The sequence below is a fragment of the Athene noctua genome, chromosome 2, assembly GCF_965140245.1.
Source record: "Athene noctua chromosome 2, bAthNoc1.hap1.1, whole genome shotgun sequence".
Taxonomy (NCBI): domain Eukaryota; kingdom Metazoa; phylum Chordata; class Aves; order Strigiformes; family Strigidae; genus Athene; species Athene noctua.
Window position 1 is genome coordinate 37,925,599 of NC_134038.1, and position 26,853 is coordinate 37,952,451.

The 26,853-nt window shown below is 36.2% G+C and overlaps 1 protein-coding gene across 2 annotated transcripts in view; it reads right to left on the reverse strand.

The window, feature by feature from the left end:
• The window catches only part of PREX2 (phosphatidylinositol-3,4,5-trisphosphate dependent Rac exchange factor 2), a 188,536-nt gene that overhangs the window by 48,840 nt on the left and 112,843 nt on the right, over window positions 1-26,853 (reverse strand). The window contains exons 27-35 of one of the 2 annotated variants that reach the window (XM_074898855.1): window positions 21,349-21,528; window positions 18,483-18,577; window positions 16,430-16,512; window positions 16,002-16,092; window positions 14,361-14,489; window positions 8,268-8,309; window positions 5,405-5,622; window positions 2,627-2,729; window positions 322-465 (exon numbers count right to left, since the gene is read on the reverse strand). In XM_074898855.1, coding sequence (XP_074754956.1) covers window positions 322-465; window positions 2,627-2,729; window positions 5,405-5,622; window positions 8,268-8,309; window positions 14,361-14,489; window positions 16,002-16,092; window positions 16,430-16,512; window positions 18,483-18,577; window positions 21,349-21,528 — 1,085 coding nt within the window. The remainder of the gene's footprint in view (window positions 1-321; window positions 466-2,626; window positions 2,730-5,404; window positions 5,623-8,267; window positions 8,310-14,360; window positions 14,490-16,001; window positions 16,093-16,429; window positions 16,513-18,482; window positions 18,578-21,348; window positions 21,529-26,853) is intronic. The other variant, XM_074898856.1, reaches the window with a different exon arrangement.

Sequence of the window (26,853 nt, forward strand, 5' to 3'; positions counted from 1 at the left end):
AGAACAAAACAATATTGATGAAAGAGGATTCATTCTTTGGCATTAGAATCATATAACAGGTATAAACTTAGAAATGTAAACCCACGCTTCTACTTTTTTATCACAAATCTCAGCATTTCTTAAATTCACATTTTAATTCAAAGTCCTCAATAAATGCTCACATTAAACAACATATTTAAATATAAGCATTGTGCCCTTATAGATACAAAGAATTCAAATCAGAGTGGATAATTAGCACTTTAAAGAGAGTTAAATTTTTTGTGAAAAAAATAAGGGGGGGGGGGGGGGGGGGGGGGGGGGGGGAATTAAAACTCAAGTTACCTTGTGAAAAAAGTACCGGGTGGATTTTAAATCCCCCTCCATTCTTCAGCCTTTGAGGAAGCTGTTCGAAATGGTAACTATCCATGTAGAAGTAAACCTTCAGGGTTTGTCGGCTTCCTTCTGCTTGGTATGTGATTGGTACATCTAAGAATACAGTCAGTGTTATTGTTTCATTAAAAGCAATGACATGTCCTTTTCCAGAATCTGTTGCACCCAAAATTTACACGGTTAGATAAAAATCACTGCAGACACAAAACTAATGCATGCAGTATTTTATATTATACTTGGTGTTGCTGTGGTCACTTTTGGCCTATCCATTATCAAGAAGTAGGTACAGAAAAACAGTGACTGTCATCTTTGCCAGCCTGGCAATGACAGCAAAAATACTAAGAAAATAATGTGGTTGGCAAGATCCTACTTGTATTTCCTGTGAATCTGAAGAAACATCTACATACAGCACAGTTTGAAATCACTGGAAGGATACCTTTAGCCTTCCTCAGGTGCATGATGTATAAGGTCAGAGTGATATGTAGAGTCAGATTCACCTTAGATTATGTGGGATAGAGCACAAGTAAATATAAAGTAGCTACCGGCATATTCATTAAACAATTATTAAAAATCAGGACTCAACTGAGAAAACCAACATATTATGGTAGAATATATAAAACTGTAAGAGCACGTATCATTACCCTTAGACAAGCTAAATGTCGTAATACATCAACTGGTGTAGAGTTCAGGGCAATTAGCAGTATCATTTTGCAGTCAGAGTGATTCCCCAACATACATTGTGTGTATTATGCCAGATGATTAAAGTGTAATGACCACTAACAAAAGTTGACAAAAATTTTCCATGTAGCTAAATCTCTCAGAGGTAGTCAGTTTCATTCAATTTAAGCTTTGCATGTTTCTCCTGTTTAAGTATTGTTTCCATACATGACTCCAAGCTGAAAGCAGGAGCAATAAAATTTAGTGATTTGCATTAATAATATTATTATGTAGTTTTACACAGTGTGTTTTGTATATAAATGCAAAAGATTCCAAATGAACATTTTTCACTACTTTTGATAGTAAGACTTTCTTCCGATTATGCAGAATCATAAATAGAAAAAACAAATTTGCCAGTTCCTTGTCCTCTGTAGCCACAGTCAGGATGACAGTGGTAGCAGCATTTAAACCTAAAGGAAATACCGAGTTTATTACTATGCTAGAACACACAGACTTTCTATGTATCTCTGTTTTCGCACAGAAACCTCAGTTGGAAGACACAGCAATATGAGCAGTTCATGACATAGGCATAGGGTTAACTCCCCATCAAGAGGTCCTCCTGTAACTCCAGTTCCATGTTGTCACCTGACTTGAAAGGGCTTCTTTTTAAAACAAATGCTCTGAACAGGGTCCTTACCTGAATTATACAGAAATAAATATGGTCTTACATAGACTAATTCCTACCCGACTACCAACCCTGCCATACTGAATTCTTCATAGCTTGGGCAGCTTTGTGGAGGAGCTTTGTGTCTTCTGGATTTGTTTTTTGCAGAAGTTCTCTCATGTGTGGTCTCAGTCCGGCAAGGGAATTGTTTTAGAAAAGCCTGATGTGAAGCAGACATGCTCTCCTCCCTTCCCACGGGAGTTACGAGACTAAGGAAAAAATGAGGGCTTTTTGCTCACTAAACAAAGTTCACTGCATGAAAATCTCTACTGGCTGACAATGTACTAGTAAAGCAGTGGCTGAAAATGAGTGAAGGGTATAAACAGCAGACCGCAAAGACAGTCCCTTCATGAGAGTTGGGCGAGTGCTGGGAGGAAGCGTTCAGGACCCTGTTAGTATGCACCAGCAGGTTTCAGAGAAAGTTTCTTGCACAATTTAAAGCTATCCTAATAGTGTTTGCCATCTCCTTTTAAGGAACTCTTCCAAGACCTACTTTATCTTTCAGACTATGAAATGAAATTATTTTTATGCTTTTCCATCTTATCTTGGCTGCATTTCTCTACTGACCTTCTACACATGACTCTTCAATAACAACTAGATCTCCCAGGGACTTTCCCAATGGAAAATTCGGTTAAGCAAACAGTTTTGCCCCCAAGATTACTGACATTGCCAGATAATGATTCTGCATTGTCACTGATGTTAGCTCTATTTCAGGAAATCTAGGAATATTAGGAGAGCTACAGATCTACTAATTCTCCATAATCTCTAGTTACATAATATTCCTTGTGGGAGGTAATGCTCTAGGAGAGAAAAGGGTTATAAATACAGAAGATGTTTCTGAACAGTAAAGCCCAGATATTAATTATAATTACTCACTTGCAACTAGTGGTTCTGGCTCTGACTGTCTGAAGTAAAAAGTAACTTTTTCCAAGTCAAATAGTGCAACCAATGTATCTTCCAGCATGGCTTGCTCATCAGCCTAAAAAAGGCAAAACAAAAAGTGAAATGGTCATTTCAGGCAGATGTTCTGTTATTCAGAAATAATATGAGAGCAGGACATAAAAGTAACTACAGAACGTTACACAACATTTCACTGATACAGCGTATAACCTACTTAACTCCTAGAAAATATAAGTATCTTTGTTTATATTGGCACTTTCCCTTTCATTACTAGTCCAAGATTATTAAAATGTATGTTATCATTTCACATAAATTTCTAGGTAATTTATAGCTACCGTTAATTCTCATGGCTTTTAATCAAACAATAGTGTAAATATTCTTTATGTAAGATACCAGACTTCAACAGCTTGTCTTGACACCAGGTCTAGCTTGCAAATTAACAGAGGGGAAATGTGAAAAACAAATTCTTCTTTTTAGGGATTTTCTTTAAAAAATGCCATAACTTCAACATTTCATTTATAAAGAACAGATAAGAGTTCATCCACTTTAAACACCAATAATTGAACCAGTCGCTCAGGATGAATACAGTTCAGAATGATTTTCACCTTCATCTAGAAAACTCTAGATGTAAATCAAGTATGTAGATATGCCAGTATTTTTATTTGTACTTATGGCTCACTATGTGCACTCCTGACAGATAAAGAGATCCAGACTTATTTACAAAAAAAGCTTCAGGAAGTAAATTACTAACTTCTCACGACACTTTACTGAACCTTTAAAAAGGAATAGTCATCTAGAAGTATGGTTATCTTGACTTAAATATGCAGAGAAATTACAGCAGAAATCAATAATCACTTAAAGTTACTCTATTCCTTATACAACCCTTCCTTAGCACCTTAAGTTAGCAAGAGACAAATGCATACCTGAGGCATACATTTTTCCTCCTCTAAGAACTGAAACAGTAGAAAAGAATAAACTAGTTGACCATAAAATGAGAATAAACTATAGCTTACCAAATTGTAGAAAGGGAAAACCAACATGATTTTCCCTGATCTGTATAGTGAAATAGCATTCCCAGTTGTATTTATGAAAAAACAAAGCTGCTAGAAATATTTTGTCTCCTGGTTCAATTTATGAAGTCTCTATGGACAGAGCAGTTTTATCAGCAGAATAGTCTGAAAACCATTGAGTGACATGGGAAATCTTTGCACAACCGCTCATTCTTTACGGAACTCTGGCCATAATGAGTAAAATTTCCTTCAAATAACCTTGTTTAAAACAACATGGATCATTTTTAAGCACAATAGTGCTGAGAAGGTATTGAAAAAGCTGCCTTTAAATACTTTTCCTTTGGTTAAGAACAGTTAGACAGAAGAGATTAAATTTAATTTTATTTTCAATTCAACAGTGCATACTGCTGGTATCCGATTACATGAAAATAACCAAGTAGCATGCATTTTCTCTACAACCTTGAAAGAAAAGACAGAAGTATTCAGTGCTGTAAAGACAACAGTTATTTTGTGATAACATGACAACTAAGCGCACATTAAAATGTAAGACAAGCACCAACTGGATTTACTCTTGAACCCCGAGGACTCCAGGACCAGGATACGCTGGTGTTGCACGGTGCTAAGAAGCATCCAAAACTAAAAACATGAGCCTGAGCGACCTCGACCTCACATGGATAAAGAGCAATCCTGTTTCTCTCAGGCACTGACTTTACCTGTTTTTAAGCTGCACACCTTGTCCTGATACATCTTGTCCCACACAAGCCCACAGATACCTCAAATACCTGTGAGATATTTGCTCACCCTAGCTCAAGTCAGTATTCTCCAACAATACCACAGACTAATACTTTTTGACGCTGACTTAGAAATACCTTTATTTTTACTGATCTCTTCTGCTTCTAAAGTTTATCAGGTCAACTTGTCAGCAATTTGCTGCTGAGATAGACAAGGCAAAGAAAGAAGAGTTCTGATACTAGGAACAGCATCTGTTATTTTGTGTGGACTTCTACACAGCAGGATAACCAAACCAGTTATTTTCAGTGAGCAGATCCAGAGGTTGAGAAGACTGCCATGGAGAGGACCACACAGACTGCTTCACAGTTTCTCAGATTAGCAGGAACCAGACTAGTGTTAGAAGTAGCTTAAATAGCTACAGAAGCACGCTGGATAACTGGGAATTAGAGGACTACAAAGTCCTGTCCCTTTTTTAATTGTTTCCTAAATCATGGCTCTTTGCCAAGGCTTGTGAAGAAACAGCAGATTTCCAATTACCCTGACAGGCTATGAGGATCTGCCCTATGACAGGAACAAAACAGACTAGCATGTCTAGTCCTTCAACCTATTGTCTTTTGAGGAAGGGGGTGATAAAATTATCCAAACCATGTATTTTATTTATCTTGCATTGCTGTTCATTGCAAACTGAAATTCTGATTATCACCTAATACTACATTCACTCCTAAGGAACAGCTACAATAGCAGTGCAGATTCAAGGATAAACTCACTGTCTGCTAACACAAAATAAACATAATACTGTTCTTGTAGAAAACATATTTCCCATATCACAAACAAACATTTTCCCTATCTGTAATTATCTAAATCGCAAATTTTCCAAATAGCATCTAATTAAGTACAAGCTAAGCACGAAGGACACTGAAAATCACATTTATAGCTAAAATTGTTTAACTGTGCCCCTGGTTCAGGGAACAAACACAGGCTGTGAACAAGCATGCTACATGAGGACTCTTACCAGGTTAGGGGAGAGCAGGGACTGGAAATGAAGGAGAAGACCCGCACTGGCTATCTGTTCCAACCACCTTCTGCTGGCCTCCAGTGTCTCCATTTCATATTCTTTGTTGTTGTCAAACATCTGATTTAAGGCCACCATTAGTTGCTCTGAAAAAGCGCAGACTGTGGCCACTAGGCTCTGACAGAAGACCATGTCTCGCCTCAGTTGTATCTCACTATCTGTGATGAGTAAAAGCCATAAGAGGAAAAGCAAAAAATGGACCAGGAGATTAACAAAGCAAAGGAACTGGCTGGAATATTTTCTTCATCTAAAAACCAAGTCATTTTAATGTAAAGTAAATTACAAGTTTACAGCCTAATGTTATTCCCAGAAAATAGCACTCCATGACCAAAACTGCCATTTTTCACATTAAAAGATTACTTTATAGTTCTAGAGTTATATACAAATGTATTTAAAATCTAGAATTTAAAGTTTTTCTTCATAAACGGTGTAAGTTTATCTTGTAGATTTTAATGTACATACCATCAATTCTATGTATTTTTAATGTTATAAGGTAACGGATGTGAGTCAGATCTCTTTGCTGCAATGTGAGAACCAGCTGGGCACAAAAACATTTACTTCCTACAGGAAAGCAGGGACAGTCAAAAGCTCTTAATATGACTGCATCATCTGGTCAACTTCACAGCTACCAGCTGGGTAGAGCAGATGAAGACTGCTCGCTGTAAAGCGCAGACAGGGAGTATAGGATTGTTGCTACCAGGACACAATCTATCCAAATACAATATATACATATATGAATATGAAATCTATTAAAAAAGCACAGAGCAGCACCACATAACAATGAAGCAGGAGAGATTCATAGTGTCAGGAAAGTCCAGAACGGGTCCCTAGGTAGAAGTCTATGGAACCATTAGCAGTTGATTTAAATTAGGGACTAGCTAACCTACCAATTTATTCTAGAGGACACAGGCATTATATTAGCTAAAGGTCAAAGGAGTTAGAAAGGGAAACATGTTCCCAATAAAGCACAAAACTGTGGTGATAAATATTCAGTGCTTCCTTCCTCTCCTTTTTTCTGAATGTCCTGAAGTATTTTATCATTATGAGCTGTTAGGCAAACATCAATCAAAAATGGTACAGGTGGACTTAATCCTTCTCAGAGCAAGAGAAGATTAGGTGATACCGAGGTCTTTCTAAAGCCTATAATCTTGGTCTTCACTTTTAGATTCCTCTGCCTCTAAGAGGCTTAGCTCCTCTTCCACCTTCTCTATGGAGCTGGCAGGACTTTAGATGACTGGGTAAGTCAGCAGAAATAATTCTGTACTCACAAAATTAATACTGACTTTAAAAATACGCTTTTCTTGGACTCCAAGTATTTCTCAAAGTAACTTCATCCTGTTGCCTTCTGAGATCTTCTTCAATCTTTTCCTCAGCTAATGATACTAGTGACCACTCTTTTAATATCATTTTGATTCCATTTGCCAGCCCCTCAGGACCTCAGATGTGTTTTCCATAAATGGTCTAATCACTACTGCTTCTGCAGCGTGACTCATTGCTTTTTGTTTTGATTATTAAAAATAACCTCTCTCTCTCCAATCTCTCAAGCTGTGCAGAATCCAGTACAGACAGAATTTTCATCTTTAAAAACTCCACCCATCTCCAGCTTCAAAAAAACTCACTGGCTTCTCCATGGCCAAAAACTTTCCAATGTCACAGCGGTGCTCAGGGATTTGAGGCTAACACACATTCTCTCTCCTCACTTTGCTCACTTTTATCTATGTTTATCTAACAGCAGCCAACTTTCAGTGCCTTCTTCTGTATTGCCTGCTTCTGAAGCAGCCCTCTTGTGCCTCCAATACCTCATTTCCAAATCTCATTTAACGGTACTTGAACTTCAGATACTGCATAGAAGAGCACTTAGGGGTCTTTTTACCAAAAAAAAAAAAAAAAAAAAAAGAAAATAAACTATAGAATTTATGAACTTATAAAACCATGAAAACAGGGAAAACTGCTTTAAAAAAAGTCAAGTCTGGCCTTTTTTCTCAGGTCACTTCTTACTTTAAAACACCTGAGGAATTACTAAACACATTTATAATATTTGGAAGAAATCTGACAACAAAGAAATGTTATATGCCCCTTTATAAAAATGCTGTTATGTGTCACAACAAAATCATGAAATAATAATTTATTCATATAGTGTTCCAAGATGATTAAAATAATCAGCTTTTACAGTCGAATGTGACTGCTTACCTGAACATTTACACACCTACAAACTGTAGATAATCTTCTGCTGTAAGTATTATTTGCTAAATACTGATTTACTGACATTTATTTTGCAGGCACAGGTCCCTATTTTGTGTATAAAGCTGTATGCTGTATGGAGTGATGGTAGAATAATACACAGAATAATCAGACCCCTTCCAAAAAGGGGGGGACTTGAAAGAAGACATTATCTAAAAAAAGATAAAAGGAAAAGTCTGGAAACAGATGGGAATGAAGAGAAAAGAAAAAAAACCACAGCAAATAGGAAAAAAGCCCAGAAGAAGACAGGCAGTAGAAATATTGTGCACAAGTTCAGTGATTTAGTAGTTAACTCATCTGCCAAGATTCAGAGTAAATCACCAGAGAAGGTATTCTGATTTTTTTTTTTTTTTTAAAGTGCAGTGTTTATTAGAAACGTCTTTGGAAATTCTTGTGTTCTTCAGGAATCTTCACTATAAACACAGGGGTTAAAGCTCTTGATTATCAGATTATCATATCAAAGATCTTTCCCCTTTCTCTAAACACAGCATTCTGTCCAAAAGCAAAAAAAATGTCAAACCATCCGCAGTCACTTGCCCCACCCCCAAACCAACAAAATTACCTGTATACTCAAGAAGTGCCAAGAGTATTCGTGCCTTCACCTCTTAAAGAAAAAAGAAAATATATTGATGTCATGGTTAAAAGTGTTTTCACCGACATATCGATGCATTTGCAGTTTCTCATTTTGTATCAGCTTAACGCTAACTTCTTTCATAGGCAATCCTGATTTATACCTACAAAACAGTAATGAGTCTCAACTTCACTTTATTTTACAAAATACTTGATAAAAGTGATAACAATCAAAAGCACCAACATTGAGAAAGATGCATGATGAGACAGCTGCTAACTCAGAGTACATGTGTACAAGCTGGCTAGTCCAAGTCCACAAATGAACAATTGCAGTCTTAAAATTTTGAAAAACAAGACCAGTTTTCACTGATTCCCACACTACCCCAATTATTTCTTTTTTCTTTTGCTTTCTGATTTCATACTTTAACATCTCAAATTATCCTCATTTTAATGTATACCAAAGCATCCAGGAAAAACAGAATAGTATTTTCACTTTATTCACAGCCTTCAGGATTTTGTTTCGCTTCAAACATTTATTTTCACTTAATGATCTATGAAGTAAAAAAGCACAGATTAAAAAAAGGCTTAATTTACACTGACAAAAATGGGGTTTTATAATTCTTTACACTGCTGGGTGTTTTACAGGGTATTGTGGTGGGGGTGGGGGGGCTGTCTCAGAGTTTTCAGGCTGAAGGAGGTGATTCTTCCCCTCTACCACGTACCAGAGCACAAACTTAAATGCGTTAACCACCCCTGCAAGGAACAGGCAGATTAAAAAGCTGCCATAACCTTAGACAATGTCAAACTTCCAGCACATCACTTGTCCAACAGTAACTGCCTGTAGAAACACATCACTGCTTCACATGCTTTCACATCTTTCCAAACTTTCTTCCACATACCCAGTTTTCTATTCCAAGCCCTGCCCAAGTGGACCAGCAGAGCTGCTATGGGGTATCTGGACAATAGGACAATTTGGGAATATGTTGCTCCCTACTACACCTAACCTAATTAACATGTTCAAAATTTGAATCATTTGAAATTGGAATACAAGTCAGATGACAGAGCTGACATTGGAGGTGACCATATCAACAGCACAGTCTGGATTCCGTGTGTACTTGAACATATCTGTGAAATGCCAGAATCTTCCCCAGAGGTGACTATGCTTAAAAAAGAAGAAAACCTTTCAAGACTAATCTTCATCTGTGCAGTACACACACTGCGAAAAGAACTGGCAGTGCCTACGCTTCCGAAATCTATGCCCACAGTATCTCAAATACAAGCACCAAAACACTCAGAATTACTGGTTATTCTTGAAAATTGCCTAGTGATAGGTCTTTGTCTTAGCCTTCTGTCTTTTGAAAAAAAACTCACACAGATTAATAACTTGGCATCTTGGAGTCTGAACATACCTTAGTAACTGAAAATATAATTTATCTGAAGAATTTAGATACACAGAGGATATTATTTGCAGCTGGTTGTATATGAGATTTGTTGTATCTCTGAATTCAAAAGTATTTGAGTTATCTATAAATAATGATTTCCTTCTTATGGGAAAATTACAGGACACTGGAACGCTCCTTTATTATTGCTATAACTCTTCTCCATTTTAAAATATACCCACAGGCAAGAGAGTATTTTTAGGTTATTTGTATAAATAAAGACTTACCTGGGGTCAGAAGTGAATCTTGGATGTCAAACATTTGTTTTTCAACAAATTCCAAATGCTATGCAAGTTTTCACCCCTTTTTGCTACACGGCATATGGAAAGGAATAACTCCCTAGTAATTTCTCTTCAGATTATATGAACTGTAAAGCAAGTTGCCTTAACTTCTTTGATTTTTAAATGATCTTTTGTACTTTTTTTTTAAATCAGGCTATTCTGCTATTCTGATTTTTGCCAGTAAAGGCTAGATTTTAGGTTTAATTTGTTTCCACATCTGAAAATATTTTCAAAATAAGACTGAGATTTGCACTGCATGTTTTGTGATTTAAGTTGAAATACATTTTTATCCCTTCAATCCCTTCAATGACTGAAAGGCTCCTTCACTCCTCACTCCGAATTTGAATTAAAATAGATGTGAACTTTCTCAAAGGCATAGTATTTCCTGTTTAAACTTAAAATTATTGTGCCAGCAAAACAACTACACTTCTTCACGCAGTTACATGACTAGCTGACTAGAAATCGGACTTGCTCTAGAACACCTCGCTTTTGACCAAAAATCTAACCTCTTTTTTTCTTTGGGAAAAAGCAAATACAGAAACTTATCCTCCTTTTTGTTCTCTTCACCATTTTCTGTTGTTATGCTGACCAGTTTTGATTTTATTTTCCATCCAAAGGGTCTATTTCTTTCCATCCGTCTTGTTGATTTTCGTTTCCTACTATAGTCATCCCGCAGATTTTCCTCTTGTGCTTTCCAATTCTCATGTTACATATCTCGTGTACATCCAGAATCCTGTACCTACATTATTCTTTCTCTACAGTGACCAATGAATTCCTGCCCTGACTACTGCTTTCTCCTGCACCAAAATCAAGCCCTTCAAAGATGCCTGTGCCAACAACTTACCTTCATCTTTATTGGTTTAACAGTTTAGTAGGCCCAGTCACTCCAATAAATTTCATCTTTTCTTTAGTTACTTAGCTCCAGATAAATCCTCCTAGAATCTGTATACTATTTCAGGTAACGCTTCAACTCTATCATCTTAATTACATTCTAGTGCTGCTTTTTACTGTAACCATAAAAACCTTGTTCTTTCTCCAGTGATATAGTAGGACAAATTAAATGAGACAAAGCAATCTCCACATACGTTTTAAATTTACTGTCAAGGGGTTTTTTTGGGTTTTGTAATCTGTGCAAACCTTCATAGATTTTTTTCTAAAATTGTTCTGCCAATTCTAGCATTAATAAAAAGAAAACTGACAGACCAGAACAATCATCCTCAAAGCATTCTGAGTTTTCCCATTTCTTCACACTTATTAAACAAAGTAAATAAAGAGAATCCTAAGGTCTAGGACTTAAAATGTGTTATTTTTATGGTGCTCCCATGTCTCCTTCTGCTTTAAAGTACTAACCAGTCTAATCCAATACAATGCAACAGAACAATAAGTAAAAAATTACAATAGCCTGTGAGACTTTTGTGATAAGTCAGTTTTCAGTAAGGAGATGCATTTACTGAAAGCAGTCATCCTTACTTCAGCATTCACTAATAACGGTTAAGTATGTTTATAACAACTGGAGGTTTTAATTACAACTTTTTTCCCCATGGTGAACAAAGTTGTGTCTGTGGTCTCCTTTGACTACTTCCTCTAGATCCTGCTAGAAGAGACAAACATATCTGCTTTCCTCAATTATTAAAATACTGCCTTTTACTTATAAATAAACATGAAGATGCTTCTAAGATCCCAACTTGTTCAACTTGTTCTCATAAACCCAACTGAGCAGTCAAATTAGGGGACATCTTTTGTTTTTTTCTGAATCAGGTAAAAGGGAAGACAGGGAGGTAAATCTCTGTAGCATGTGTTAGGTTTTCAGCCAGAAATAGCTCAGCGCAGTACTGGAAGTCCTTCTAGGGATCCTGACCATTTGCGAACACGACACATAATCTCAAGATTGGAAAGGAAAAATCAAGAAATGAAGATACAACGGGAAAATTCAGCCGCTAAAACATTTTTAAACCTGCTTCATGCTCATCTGATTTCAGTTAGATCCAGCTGCTGATTGTGTCTCAAGTTTAATTTACACAGGCCTATACTAAGCCTGTCTAAATCATAGCAATCTCCCAAAACTGCCTGAGGGGCACATTTCTGCCCTGAATCTTTTCAACACTGAATTACATATACCTGTCTAGACATGCCTTTGAAACTAAGGCTTGGGAATCAATTATTCACTTCCATTCTCCTACTTCTCCTTCATGCTATTTGTGCCACAGAAGTCACAAGAACCTAGGCTTTCTGGTATCCATTATATCAAACCAACTCTTTAGTCCCACAGGCAAATCACAGTTATGATGAAGACGTGGATACAATTCTCCAGAGTACTTCTCAGGAAGAAGTATGAATGATACCAATCTAGGGGGTGGTGGTTAAATAGGAATCAAATCAAAGCAAAAATAACTATAAGAGAATAGAAAGATAGAAAGACTGATGGTGAATAAACAACCTAAGACGATAATTCTACATGTAAACCCATGTAGTTGGTTAAAAAGCCAGTTGTTGAAAATCTCTGACAGAAGCTCAGATGCCGTGGATGGAAAGGGAGAGCCAAGAATATTTAAAATTGGCAGACAGCCTCTGAGACACAGTGATGCAGAGTGTGTGCTCTCCTTGAACAGCGTAAGAGTAATGCCTTTTCCTATTTAGCTCTCTGAACCACGCACCGTTCACAAATATGACAGTTGCAGTAAAGTTAGTTACTATAATTTATTAACATAGAAAACCCTTTTTATCCTAATTTCTAAAACGCCAGAAAATTCCCAACAGTTTTACTGTTCTGTAAACATCAAGTTTCCTTCCGATAAATATCACCATTACATTATAATACCGTTGTAAAAAGAGAAGTTTTGTATCACAGAGAAGCAGCAAGTGATTTGGACCTTGCTGAACTCTCCCACAAAATTTTGTGGTATACTTAAAACCAAATTTATCTGAATACCCTGAGGTCAGTATGACCAACGTTGAAATGGGTTAAGTCTATTAATTCTATTTATGGGCAAACAAGTTACATGAAAATGGTCTGTTAGGCTTGGCTTCAGAAGGGGGGTAATGAAGGACTGTTAAAGACACATTTCCATTCCTCCTGAACTGTGAAAGAAACCATGATTAATACTCAAATGTAATTTGGTTTAGGCTGAAGATAGACCTGTAGCAAAAAGGATCCAAAAATATTTACTAATTTTTCACTCAGTGACAGCCACCATTAAACTAAATTAAGTATTCTCAGTATTGGAGAATCAACCCACTCTGATTGACTCAAAAAATAGGAGATATTTTTGTGGTTGTTTTTATAATTTTTGAGCCCAGGCTCTGAAAATATGACTGTATCTGAAATGAGAAATACCAAAAGTCAGAAGAGGAGGAGTTTGTTTGGTTTGGCCAGTTGGTTTTCAGAGGTTTATCTTAATAAAACTTATCACAAAGTTCTTTCCCAGTGATATGAAATTTTGCAGTTTCTTTATGGGACACCATGGAAATTAGCCAACAAAACAAAAGAAGCTAAACACACACAAATCATTTAAAGCTAGACCTGACACAAGTCTTTGTTCCCATGTACACTCCTAGTGCAAGTACTTTTATAAAAATAATTTTGCTCATTACTTGTGTTTCTCTACAAAACAGCACTGTAAGTAAAGCAGAAATTACAGGCAAGATTTTCTGGAGAGGAAATCCCAGTTACTTTCTTATGAAACCAGGGAAGAGAGCAGAAAACCTTCACTCACACTGACTCGGTGGTGAAGAGGAGCAGAGTACTAGGTAACTTTTAGAGAGTGGTGGGAGGGAGATGGAGAAGGACGAAGAGTGATAGGATCAGTTGTGATGAAGTAAGTGAAAACCAGTGGAAGAGGTTTGGCTTCATGGCAGAATAGGGATCATGATTTTAGAGGGATGGTGATTCCAGACCAATGACAGATAAGAGCAAGATATAGGACAAAAGTTGTCCCGCAGAGCCTTCATCTTCCCATTTAAGACAGTAGAAAAAAGAGTGTAATCTCAAGGGATGTCCCATTTTGGTGTAACAGTCCAATGAAGTTCTGTGACAAATCAGTCAAGCCCACTGGACTTCAGCAGCAACTGAAATATTGTAGCACATGTAACATATGCTTCATTTGTTTTCACTTGTCAGAAGAGATGATTTTCTCTTCAGTATCTGAAGCCAGTAGGGTGAGCACATGACAGTTGAGATATACTTCACTAACCTTGTTACTAAGAACACAAAAAAGTCCTGAAATTCAGGCATTTCCCACAGACTACACTGTGTTCAGCAAACCTTGCCTAGTAGCAACATGAAGCAGTTGTATTTTTCCCCATTCCTTCACCAGGCTCTCTATCATTAATGAAGTGTTTATTTATGGTCACGTTGTTCTTACTAACCTTCAACAAATTTTCTGATATTCTGGGCAAGACTCCGGACACTGCTGGGGAGGTTCCAAGGGTCTTGCTTGATGTGGAGTCGTAGCCTCTTTGGACAGTTAAGCTGCGGTTCCATTTCCTGCTGAAACTCTAAGGACAAAAATAATATTTTTCTGCTTAAACCTCCTAAGAAAGCCACAGTAAGACATTTTTTCTTCCTAAATATTTTCACAGCTCAAGGAGTTGTTAATTTATTTGACTCTAGTCAAAGCTAAGGTGACAGGTCTAACAGTTATCTAAGCTCCCTACTTAAAGGAGAGAGCGCACAGCATTCCCAAACATGATTCTTTCTGAACCAGGTGCATAAGATAGAAGGTGCCTGTTTCCGTGGAGTAAGCAGGACCCTGGAACTTTTAGAGGCAAAATTAACTCAATCAGAAAATTAAAACAAAATTACTTCTTACTTAACCTAGTCCACCTTTCAAATCACTGAAATGCTCCTTGAAGCATGAAGATGGTTCACATCAAGAATAAAATATCTGACATGTCCATATCTTGTGTCTAACTGAACATTTATTATACCACTGAAAGGATAACATTTTGCTGTGTGAGCCTGCCAGATAATCACTCTGAAATGCTGAGAAACACAAGAAAGCAAGAAATGCTCTAGGTTCATCTCCATTATCTTGGTCCCAAAATAGAAAACAAAATAAATTTAAAAAAAAAAAGAAAAAAAAAAAAAAAGAAAAGAAAAGGAGGTTATGCAGTCTTCCATGCACATTCACTGAGGGGGAAGTACTTCAGGCTTTGTAAAACCAGGTAACTGGGGTACAGTAATTATGCTCTGTTGACTTCAGTGGGATTTGGTGATTTATAAAAGCCAAAGGTCCATCCTCTAGCCATCTAAAATTAGTTTTCTTTGCCAAATGACATATGCAGGATCCATAAAATCATAATCAAACTTATTATATATAAATACAATATTCAGTCTCCCAATGAACACTTTTTTTTTTTTTTTTTTAATCTCTGTTCACTGAAAGAAGTCCTTTGCATTTCTCATCACAGTCTTACGGCTACCACCAGATAATTATTTATACATTTAGACATAACCAACTATGACAGTGTTAACAGACTATCTGAAATTACATACAGGATTTCTTTTAAACAATCAATAATACTTATATATGCATATATTTAGCACAAATATTACTGGGACTATAAATTTACATTTGTAAATTATTTATAAATCAACTTCATAAATAAGGTATCTACAAAAAATAATAAAAATCTGGCATTAATAATAGAATAGATCAGAAGTGGCTTCAGTAGCTGAGACCAAAATGTAATAAAAACAGCTGCAATATAGAAAACCTGTTTCTTGCTTCAAAAATGTCAATTCTATAGTCAATTCAGAGACTACAATTTACAGCTGACTTTCCAACAGACCTGAAATTCTTTCATATGTTGTGCAATAGAAGTTTAAGAAGTCCGTTTTCAACTAAGAATAAATCTACTTAACAAGAATTTCAACCATCAGCTATCACAGAATATGCCAAGAATAAGCAAAATCAATTATCTCACATGCAGCTCAAGGAGTAGATAGCCATATCCATGTATCCTTCAAGCTACCTTTTGATTCTCATAGATAGAATTAAATGTTACCTTGGAGGCCTCGACCTGGAGTAAAGTATTTTGTCTGTTCAAAGGCCCTCATCACAGCTGGTCCTTTCAGAAGATTGACAATTGAATCGACCTGTTGGGATCAAGGTTCCATAAGAAAGATGTTTTTTACAGCAACAATTAGAAATGATTACTTTAAGAAATATGGACCACAGAAAAGCAGCTTTGGATTCTTTCTTACCTAATAGCTCTAGTTAAAGTAACAAGCTAGGGAATGTTAGACTAAATCTAAGGACCTGTTTAATTCTCAGGTTTGAACTATTTACAGAAAATGGAAGGAGAATGAGTAAATACATACCATCCCAATAAACAGTGGAAAGCAAAAGTAAAAAGAAAAAGAAGCATATGGTAAAGACATTTTAGCTCAAATATGGACATTAGTATCAAAGCCAAGAAAAATAATCTCATACTTGACCAAAAAGATGCTCCAAACAGCTATGGAGCTTGTCCTGTTTATCATGGGAGATTCGAACACTTATGGGAAGCTCATCGCCTGAAAAATATTTTTAAATTAAAACTTGTATAGAAGTTTCAACATACCTTCTAAAATCTTTGTCGTTTCGATAACCTGCTCTGCACACAGACTGATGCTTAGGCTTTCAGGATTAAAGTAACTGTTCTAAACTACCTGTTTCGCATTTAAGTAGTCACTCAATAATACAGAACTAGCTCTTAGAGAAATCACCATATTCAAAACCCAGCTGGACATGGTCCTGGACAACCTGCTCTAGACAACCCTGCTCAAATAAGGGACTGGACTGGATGATCTCAAAAGGTCCCTTCAAATTTCAACCATTCTGCAACCAGAACACATGATTCTTTCATGCTGAAGAACATCCTAAACACCAGACTAAATGGCTAAGTAGTGTGAACCTGATAGAGCAGACCACAAAGTCACTGAAACGCATTCACTATAAAATCTTTATAGGGACTCTACAGTCAATTCGTAATCTTAATGTTCTTACTAATGAAATGGTTCTGAGATTTTAGTAATTCAAAAAATACAGCATCCAAATCCTGTATTTGTTATGAAGCTTTTAGTAGTACATACCACACCATTTCCTAAGAGAGTACAAAGGAGAAGGACTCTCCTAGGTCACTCCCAGTCACTCACTCTCTCAGACAACGGGTGATGCAACCTGAGTTCTTTCAAAAGCTGTAGAAAAATTGAGCTTAAAACTGGTTTTCCTCTTTGCTGTTGCAGTGACAGATAAGAAATAGCCACCTGATAATTTATAATCCAAATTTATTCATGGTCAATCTAGACTCATTTTTCTTATGCCAGCGAAACACTTAAATAGCACTTTTCTCTCCTTGACTTTTTTTTAGCTCCTTTAGATGTCCTTACAGCCAGTAGTTATAACCCTTTATGGGATTTTAACTGCAACAGATGGAGCACAGCGTCAAAGAGCCCTGATCTGGAGTTAACCAGGTTAGCTTTGGAACTAGGGGAAAATTACGTTGTCGGGAGAGTGGGAGTGTCCCTGAGTAGCAATATTTATCAACTTTAACACTGTATCTCTGCTTGGCTACCATAGATATATTGCTTTAGGCACCTCAGCTGGTACTTCAGCTTGATGCTGCACAACTGCGTTATCATCTCATTTATATCTTAAGTTGAAGATTCAGGCCCTGGGTCTTCTCTTTTATTAACAGTTCTTTACGTCCCTCATCCTTTCTTCTGTATCTGCCCTATAAATATGTATCATTTCTGCACAGTATCTGCCTAGAATGGGAATATTCATAAAGCATCTCAGATAGCTTGCATAATGTCATTAATACTTCCCTGTCCCAACTGAAAATACCTCTTCTGGTAGAACCAACAATAAAATTTGCCTTCCCTATGGCCAAGTCTCACTGGTGGCTCATATTCAACTAATATGCCCAGTTCTTTCTTTTCTTAAATCATTCCCAAATGATAAACTCTCATCTTAGAGCAAATATTTTCTTATTTGCCCTGAGTATATGACCTTGTACTCCATGCAGTTAAATACCATCTCATTCCTAATAGCAGCTGCATTTATTTAAATTCAATTTGTCACGGCATAAACAAGAATGTGCTTCTATGTGGTCCCAGATTCCTTCCTACAAATATACACAAGTGTATCCTGTTGTCTGGGTACTGACACAGGCTGGGAGAGCATTCCACACTCACCTAAAATGCCCCTTACTCTGTGCAACATAGCACACTGTAAAGGTCAAGGCATGAAACTGGTAAAAAGCAGTGACTCTAAGAGCTCTTAACTAATTCAGTCTATTCACAGAGATGCTGGAATGTTGGCTCTCTTTCACAGAAGGACTCAACTGCAGCACTAGCTAGGCAGACGCATAATTAGACATGTCTATTACCAAGGAGGATGCATTTTTTAAAACAAAACCAACAAAACTGCCAGGCAAATGAAAAGAATAAAACTAAACAAAAGGAACAGATGACAGATTCATACCAGACTTCTCTAAACATACCTGAATCCATTTCATCACTGTGAAAATAAGAACTGCACTGACTGCTACAAATGCTGGTGAATGAGGCAATGGAGTTCCTATTGCTGTTGCAGTCACTTGGAAAAATAAAAAATAAAAGAAGAAATAAAGTCATGTCCTTTAACACAGGCTCTGTATCAAAAGTACGGAAAATCTTTCCTTTTTCCCCTTTTAAATGTAATGATGAGGTGGTCTTATAATTCTGTATCAACAATAAAAATCCCTATACTTAGGCTATCATTTAATTTGCAATCCTGGTAGGACTCAGAGGACCAGATTCCCAAAATAGATGATTCAATTGTCTCCCTTCACCTTGCATGTGAACAAGTACTTGCAGAATGATAATATACACTTTCAATGCAAACCAACCAACTTTTCTTACACAAGTGACAGTTTTTGAAACTGTGGCTTCAAATGTTTCAGTAACTTCATTTAAATTCTGTGCTCCTAGCCTATAGCTAACACAAATGACAAAAATACTCTGGTTTATGACTTGCAAACTAGAGTCCATAATGGGTTTAGAAGAGTTCTGATCCATTTGAGTAGCATCAAAACTCAAATTACAAACTATTTTTCCCTGCCAGACAAAATATAGTTTATGATCCTATCTCTTTCAGCTGTTCATTTCATTAGAGATATATAGACATTTACATCTGCGATGTCAGTGAAAACTTCTATGCTTAAAAAATGTCACGCGCATTGGTCTAGTAAGGAGATTTGAGGATTAAAATATTTTGGGTATTTTTCTGCTCTTTTCTCTCAAAAATAAATTGTTCTGTACATAAAATATATGGAGAACATACCTACATCTGTGGCATAAACAGATTAAAACACAGCCTTTTGTACTAAAAACCCTGTGAAGATATATTCGAATTCGAAGTCTTCAGAGCTATTTAGCCACACGAAGATCATTTAGTTTCAATTCAGGAAACGCTTAAGTAATTATCCAGCAGAGGGAGTCTTAAAAACCCAAGTGAATATACGATAATGTAGAAGTGTACCTAAAGGATATTTACATATAATGATCTGGATCTGGTTTTATAAATTGGGTGTATCCATTCACCAAGATATAGATATGTATATTTTATATATAATTTATATATGTACCCATGTGCTCCCTATTGTTTTCTTTATTTTTGTAAATACAGAAGTGATCTTTTACTAGTTTTGGCATACTGACTTCCATTTCCTGGCTAAGGTATATGTTTTGGACCTGTAGCCAACCAGGTAAGTGAATGGGGAAAACTAAATGAAGTAATTACAATCATATCCATTAAGTAGGTGAAACAACATCAGTAACAACATGTTCCTAACAGAGGGTGAACAGTCCCAAGAAGCATTAAGAATTTCTGGCTGGATATTAAGAGATGTTTTCTAAGTCACTCTACTGACTTATAGTCTCCAAAGAGAAGACGAAGGTTATTAAAACTGGATTGTGCAAAGAGAAAATAAAGCACAGGAAAGTGAAAAACAGATTAGACGTATTAGCTATATCAATCTGCATTTCTATTGTGTTTTATTGTAAGGTTTAGAATGAGACCCTAAAACACAAAACAAGAGCATTCTCACAGCTGAAATTAGCCTACTAGTTCTAATAATAACCACACTGGCATTATGGTATATGGAGATTTTAAGTATTGCCTAATGTAATTATTTAAGCAAAGAAACAAAAAATTCCAATCTCACTCCAACACCTGTTCTAAACTCACAGATTTTATGATTATTCTGCATATGGAACCCTAGATTTTACCATTCCTAAACAGCCAGATGGACTATAAATGACTGGAAGCAGAAGAAAGAAAATATTTTAAGCGAAGAGACACTCATGTCCTAAGTCATACCTTCTTTCTTCACATACAAATTGTATGCCAACTGGGGAACTTCCTAACTGGAGCAAGCACAGGCCACTGGAGCAGCTCCTGCCATCAGTATGACACATCATGGACATGCAGAAACCCCTAAACACGCTTCAGCTGGAACAGCACTTTGCTTGTGTGTTCACCATGGTTAGAATAAAATGTACTTAATCTGTGCAAATTATCTCTACACTTATTTCTGTTCAAATTTATACATGTATTTCTGTTTCTACTCTGACAAAGAGTTCCTATCTACCATGCTGCAGTAAGCAAATATTAGCTTATGAAAGAGATCTTTGCAACACAGGGTTCTGTAGAAAAATGATGACCCTACTGAGATTCTACTTTCTGAGCATAATAATGAACCATGATAATGAACAAATAATGAACTCTTATTTTACTTGCAGCTAAAATTTTAATTTAGATTTTATATTGTGTAGTTAACCAATTTTCTCTAAGCAACAGAAGCTAATTTTTATAAGACCTATGCTTGCTATAATTACTCCTTCCCTTTCAAAAGTCTCTGCATTTTCATTCACAATAAACATGACACATTATGAATTTCAGAGATGAAGTGATGCTACAATATTTAGAGTGGAAGAAGGTGAGGAATACATGTTGAGAAACAGATATTTTTTTGCTTTAGATCAGCAAGACTGGTGGCTCTGACATTTTGCTTTCCATGAGAGATATTTCGCTTGATGTTGGGGAACATAACAGAAATTATTTCTGGTTTTTGTAAGACAGGTAATCTAAAGTAAAGCTTTACAGCTCTGACTGCGATATCCTATAAAGGTTAGGGATATCAAGATCTAATAACTCATCCGTATTCATAAAAGAGTCTATTTTACACATCCTGTAACACATCTTGATGCTATTCTGTTAGAAATGTTGGAATCATTACATTCTAATAGTCTTCATAGCCACTTGGCAGTCTACAAATCCACTGGTTTGATTCAGTTGACAAATAAAAATATTAATAGTAAAGTTACCTGTAAGAATCCCTGTTGCTGATGGTATCATGACCAGAATCTTCTTGTTCATCACCTGTCACGCTGAAACAGACTTTCTTCCCATTCCTTTCCCCCTTTTCATTATCACTGTCTGCCCGTATTAAAGGCTCAGGTGTTTTGCGTTCTGATTTGGGAGAATATGTTATTGAAGAAAGAAGGCTGTGAGAAGAAAAAAAAAAGATAAATTCACATTTTTCAAAAGTGAGCTAACAACGGGATAACATTTCTCATCAACATCCTTCATTAATCTACAATTTAATTCAGTCCATATCTATTTGAAACAAGTGAAGAAAGGGACACATTCTGCTATTAAAAAGTGTAACTGTGAAACCCCTTAGCATTACTAAATATTCAACCTTATGTTAATATAACATTTGACTCCTTCATACAACAATTTTTAAACACAAACCATGTACTTCCCAACACAAATCAAGAAAGCAAACCAAAGAAAGTGTATCGCTGTGAAAAGCATATATATTCTCAATTACTACTGTACCAGATTTACCAGTCTCCATCACAAGCTATTTTACTAAGGTATTTTAACAATCTTTATTAACATATCTGTGTATTTCCTGATATTCAAAGTGTCTAAGCCACTATCACTAGTAAAACTGATGATTAATCTACAAGCTTCTGTGATGAGCACAAAAGTGACATCCAGTCAGGAAAACAGAACAGTACAGACTGCTACATTTAGAACATGCACAAATACTGGAAGCAAAAGATTCCTATCTTGAGTGATTAACTCATATTGAGATGTTCTAATTTACTTTTAAGATCAGAACAGCTATAATGGGTAACTGTCCTTTAATTTGTATTACTCAAAGACTCCATTAGAATGACATTTTCAAACTAATATTTGGATTTGAAAGGCAGTGTTTTTCTTGCAAACTGCCTTCTAACTACCTGAAGTCAGAAAATACTGAACTAAGCTTTTTTACTCTTAGACACAGTAGCAAGGTTTTATTGTAGGAGCTGTCAGAATGGTCGACTGGCAAACTTTCTACCAAATATACAGCAGGATTCAAATGTATGTTAGAACTTTCTGTGACACAATTCTTACTTCTGAAGGGAAATTATGGGAGATATGTTTATTTTGTGAACAAAAATGCTCCCCTAATTGTTATTAAAGGGAACCATTCAGAATTCCTTCCTTTACTCTTATTTCTCACCACACGCATTAGCATTTTTATATTAGGCAAGGGTGGAATTCTGATATTACATGTTTTAGAGCTCCATCTTAATTTTGTGGGGCTCTGCCAGTTAAATTAATTCTTAATCCTAACATAGTTAAGTTGGTTCAGCTACAGTTACATCAGTACTGAGCTATCAATTTCTCTACTCTTTTGACAAAGATATTGCACCACAAAACAAGTTAATTCTAAGTTGTTCTTGGAAGTTGGGAGTTTCCGGACTTAGAGCAGTGACTTTTTGCATTCAAAGCATAGACAATGTATTCAACGCCATCTTCAACACAATGTTCAACTATAATGTTTCTGAGTATATACAAATAATTTCCTGACTCTCAGGAATGGACAGAGTTTCAAGAAAGAAACTGAGAAACTATATACTTTGGAAAAGTAATAGGGTAGCTAATCCCTATAATGCTGTCTGTTGACTCTATAGCAATGAATACATACCTCAAATGGTATATCAACCTTAAAATCATGACCTGATAGATGTTAACATAGGGTGTGACATTAGGAAAACAAGGATAAGTAAAGATTTTCTGCATAGCTTTCTCTGGTGAAGAGCTAATCAGAGATAAATGGATATTTATCCTACATACAGGAACAGGTGCTGATCTGAACTGTAACTGAAATATACAAAATGTGTAATTTTACTGGACTTTAAACACACTCATCCACTAACTAGACAGATATCTTTGGGGCTAACGTGATGCCTTAAAACTTCGTATCAGTGTGAGATCACAACTTGGTTCTTCCCTACCATTTAAGTGACTGGCTACAAGGATTCCATGAAGACAGGAAGAAAAATGGAGTCCACGTTTTATAGCACAATTTAGTTTCAATCTACCTGCTAGAGCATGCATGTTCTTGAACGTGTCCTAAAATTAATGTGTTATGAAAACGTAGGCCTTAGAAAATCTGTTCTTCACACTTATAAAACTTATTTTCTAAACATATAAATACAAAGGAGGTTGAAGGTGGGATTAAACAAATTAATGGCAGATCATTCTAACAGTGCTCTTAAAACAAAAGGTCCATTCCAAGAGGACCTTGTAGCACTGCCTGCTGGAAGATAAGGACAAGGATTAATCTATACTTTTGCTTTTTCTTGTGTTCCCATTATCATCCATTTCTAGGAAAACAAAAATGGGCTTTGGGCAGATCCATTCCGGTAACTTCTTGTGGATTTTGTTATTGCAAGAAAATAACCAAGAGTAAGAAACAAGCATAATGAACTGCAACTTCAGCTCCTGAAAATATCTTCCCTTGAGTAATTATTTGTCAAGACACAGACAGACTATTATATCCTCTTCTTTTATGTGACTATTTAGTCACTGCTGCCAAGATCTCAGTAAAAGACTGATTAAGGTATCTGGAGCTTTTCCTAAGGGAGCTTTTCACTATCTCTCAGCAGGAAGACTTTTTTTTAAGGAAAATTTTTTTGCTGAACTACCATGAACGAAAGCTGGAACTTTGGATAACAGAATTCTGGAGCTCTTGAGGTCACTGAAGTGCTCTTAGAAACCCAAATCAGGGAGTCTAAACTACACAAACCCGAAACTGGATGCAAAAAAAAAACAATAATCATGCTTAAATAGACTTTTTAATTTTTTTTTTCTTCTTAAACACAGCACATACACATTATATTTTCTCTGATGATGAGTCTACCCCAAAGAAAATTATCTTAGACATCTATCTCTCATAGGAGGAATATGTGAATGAGTAATAACTAACAGCTAGAAAGTCTCTGTAACTATGAAGAAAATTTCCATAAAACATAGAAATTTAAACCTCAACAAAAAAAATCCTCACATGTGGAATTGATCCTATATGCAATCCAAATCAACACAATTGTAAAAGTATGTCAGAAACAAGCAAAACCTGCTATGGTCAGTCAAAGCATTGAAAATGGATAGCCAAAGGCAGTAACAAAAACCCTATGCAACCTGTGAGTTGCTTTGCCTTTTCCTCACTCCACAGAGACTTGGAAAATGTTCAAGCCTCTCATATAGTCTCAACAACTTCCCAAAAGACATCTGGGATCATGGGAGCACACTGAGTGCATGTGAACCAAGAAAACAGCAGAGTCACCATATAGAAAACAAGTTGAAGAAGGACTTGTTTCTGTATAACATCTAGTATCAATGGTGAGTATGTGGCAATTGTACTAAAGTACTGGGATACTATTAAATTCTTTGAACGAGGAGTCAGTGGAACTTTGAGAGGCTATGGATATATGTCTTTTTCCCGCGTATCTCTCTCTCTCTCTCTCTTCATTGGTACCGTATTTCTTATACAACACAATCTCATCAACAAGCCATGACAAAAGTTATTATGAAGATAATGCTAGGAGTACACAATCTTCTCTTAGACATTCCCTTCCCATAACCCACAACATCTCACAGACTTGCTCTTTAGGTGAAAGACTTGGCTTTCAGTTCACTTTCATTCACTAACAGACAGAAGAGGTTAGGCAGATTAACACTGCCCCAAGGTTTTGGGAACTGAGAGAGAGACCATTACTGACCTCAGCACAGAGCAGACACCTAGTAACATGAAAGAGGGACATTTTTTCACCAGTACTGTTATAGAGGTATCAGAGAGTCATCTCGTGCCTCAATTTTTCAATCATTCAGTATCATATAAATTTAGACTTGTGACAGACTTCATCTCTTCTGTCCTGAGAAAATTATGAGGATTGCTTGCAATAATAAGCAATTCAGTGCTCATAATAAGCTATTCTGTAAATAAAGACATCCATTTTACTGTTACTATGTCATAACAGAAAAGAGAAGTTCTACAGTCTTTATGAAGTTCAATGATCAGTATGTTCAAGCATTTCCTCCTAGCTGCTTAACTATGAATATTTCTAACTAAAGCACAGCTGTTTGATTATCCTATCTTATTACTCTGTCTTTTGTTTCTTAGTAGTTCTCATTTTTCTCTCAAGAGTTAATTAGTAGGTGTAACTATGTTGTGATTTAATACACCATGTGCTGCTTAACTGCTCACACCCAGCTAGTCCCAGCTTCCCTCTTCCGTGTTCAGCACTTTTAAGTAGGTCCCTTGGCTATCCTGTACAGAACCACTTTCCTCCACAGTAATTACACACTGGCAGTCCACTCAAAGTCCATGAAGAATAAAGCATGAAAAGTCTCAGTCTTACAAACAGCTAAAGGTAAAATTTGTGAAATAAATCTGTGCACCTTATACTAGATCTGCTACAAGGTCAATGTACAGGAAATTTATGAAAGAAAAAAAGTGAACCCTTGTGTTAACTGTTACAATTGTGAGACTCACACAATGAATATATGTCTATACATACACATATACTTGTACACACACTATATATGTGTATGTGTGTGTATTTATGTATACATGTATCTGAAAGAAGGGCTCAGAAGTTCCTGTGCTTTTGCGTCACAGGCTCAAGGGAGCAGAAAGGAAAGGCGTGGCAGACTGTTAACTGGAAATTCCTGAAATACTGACTGAACTTCCATGTATAAATTTCTGATTTTCTTGAGGAAGAGTGACAACATGGACTTTACAGACAGTCATTTTTAAGTGCACCCAAGCACTGAAATTATCTTAAATGTAATGAACTGACTTCATCTTCAGCTTGAGAACTAGCAGAACTACGTACAGGCACAGAAAACAACATTCTTGCTTGAAAAACACTCTTACTTTCATTCCTATTGCAGTATGTATTACATTGCAATTACTTATCACTGTGTAACTATTATGTTACATTACTATTAGAACAGCACCAAAAAAAAAAAAATCGCACTCTGAAATAACTATGAAAGGACAAATCATTGTATAGTCTTCAATATAACAGGAGAAGCAATGATACACCACTTTTTCATAACGGAGACCATGAAAGACTGGCTTTTAAGCTCAAAAAAGTATGTTATTTATATATTCAAAATGAATAATTTCTGACATTTGCATTACATACAGGATCTTTCAGAACTTAAATACCTATCATTCTTCTTCATCCTCATCCCAACACAGCAAACAGCCTAGCAGTCAATCCACTTACCTCACAAATGGAAAAGCAAGTTTTAAATCCTTGTCCTGAATTAGGGCAAACTCTGGGTCTTCCACATCCAAGCCAAGTGTCCTAATCACTCAAGAGTGGTCTCCCTAGATCCACAATTCTTCATCAAGGCCAATTTGCTTTTGAAAAATGTCTAACAAATTAATAATCTTCCTACATCTGAAAAATGCTTTACCTACAAATTCTTTTTTGGGACTATTCAGCAATACCTCAAGAGTCCAATAAAAGCTATTT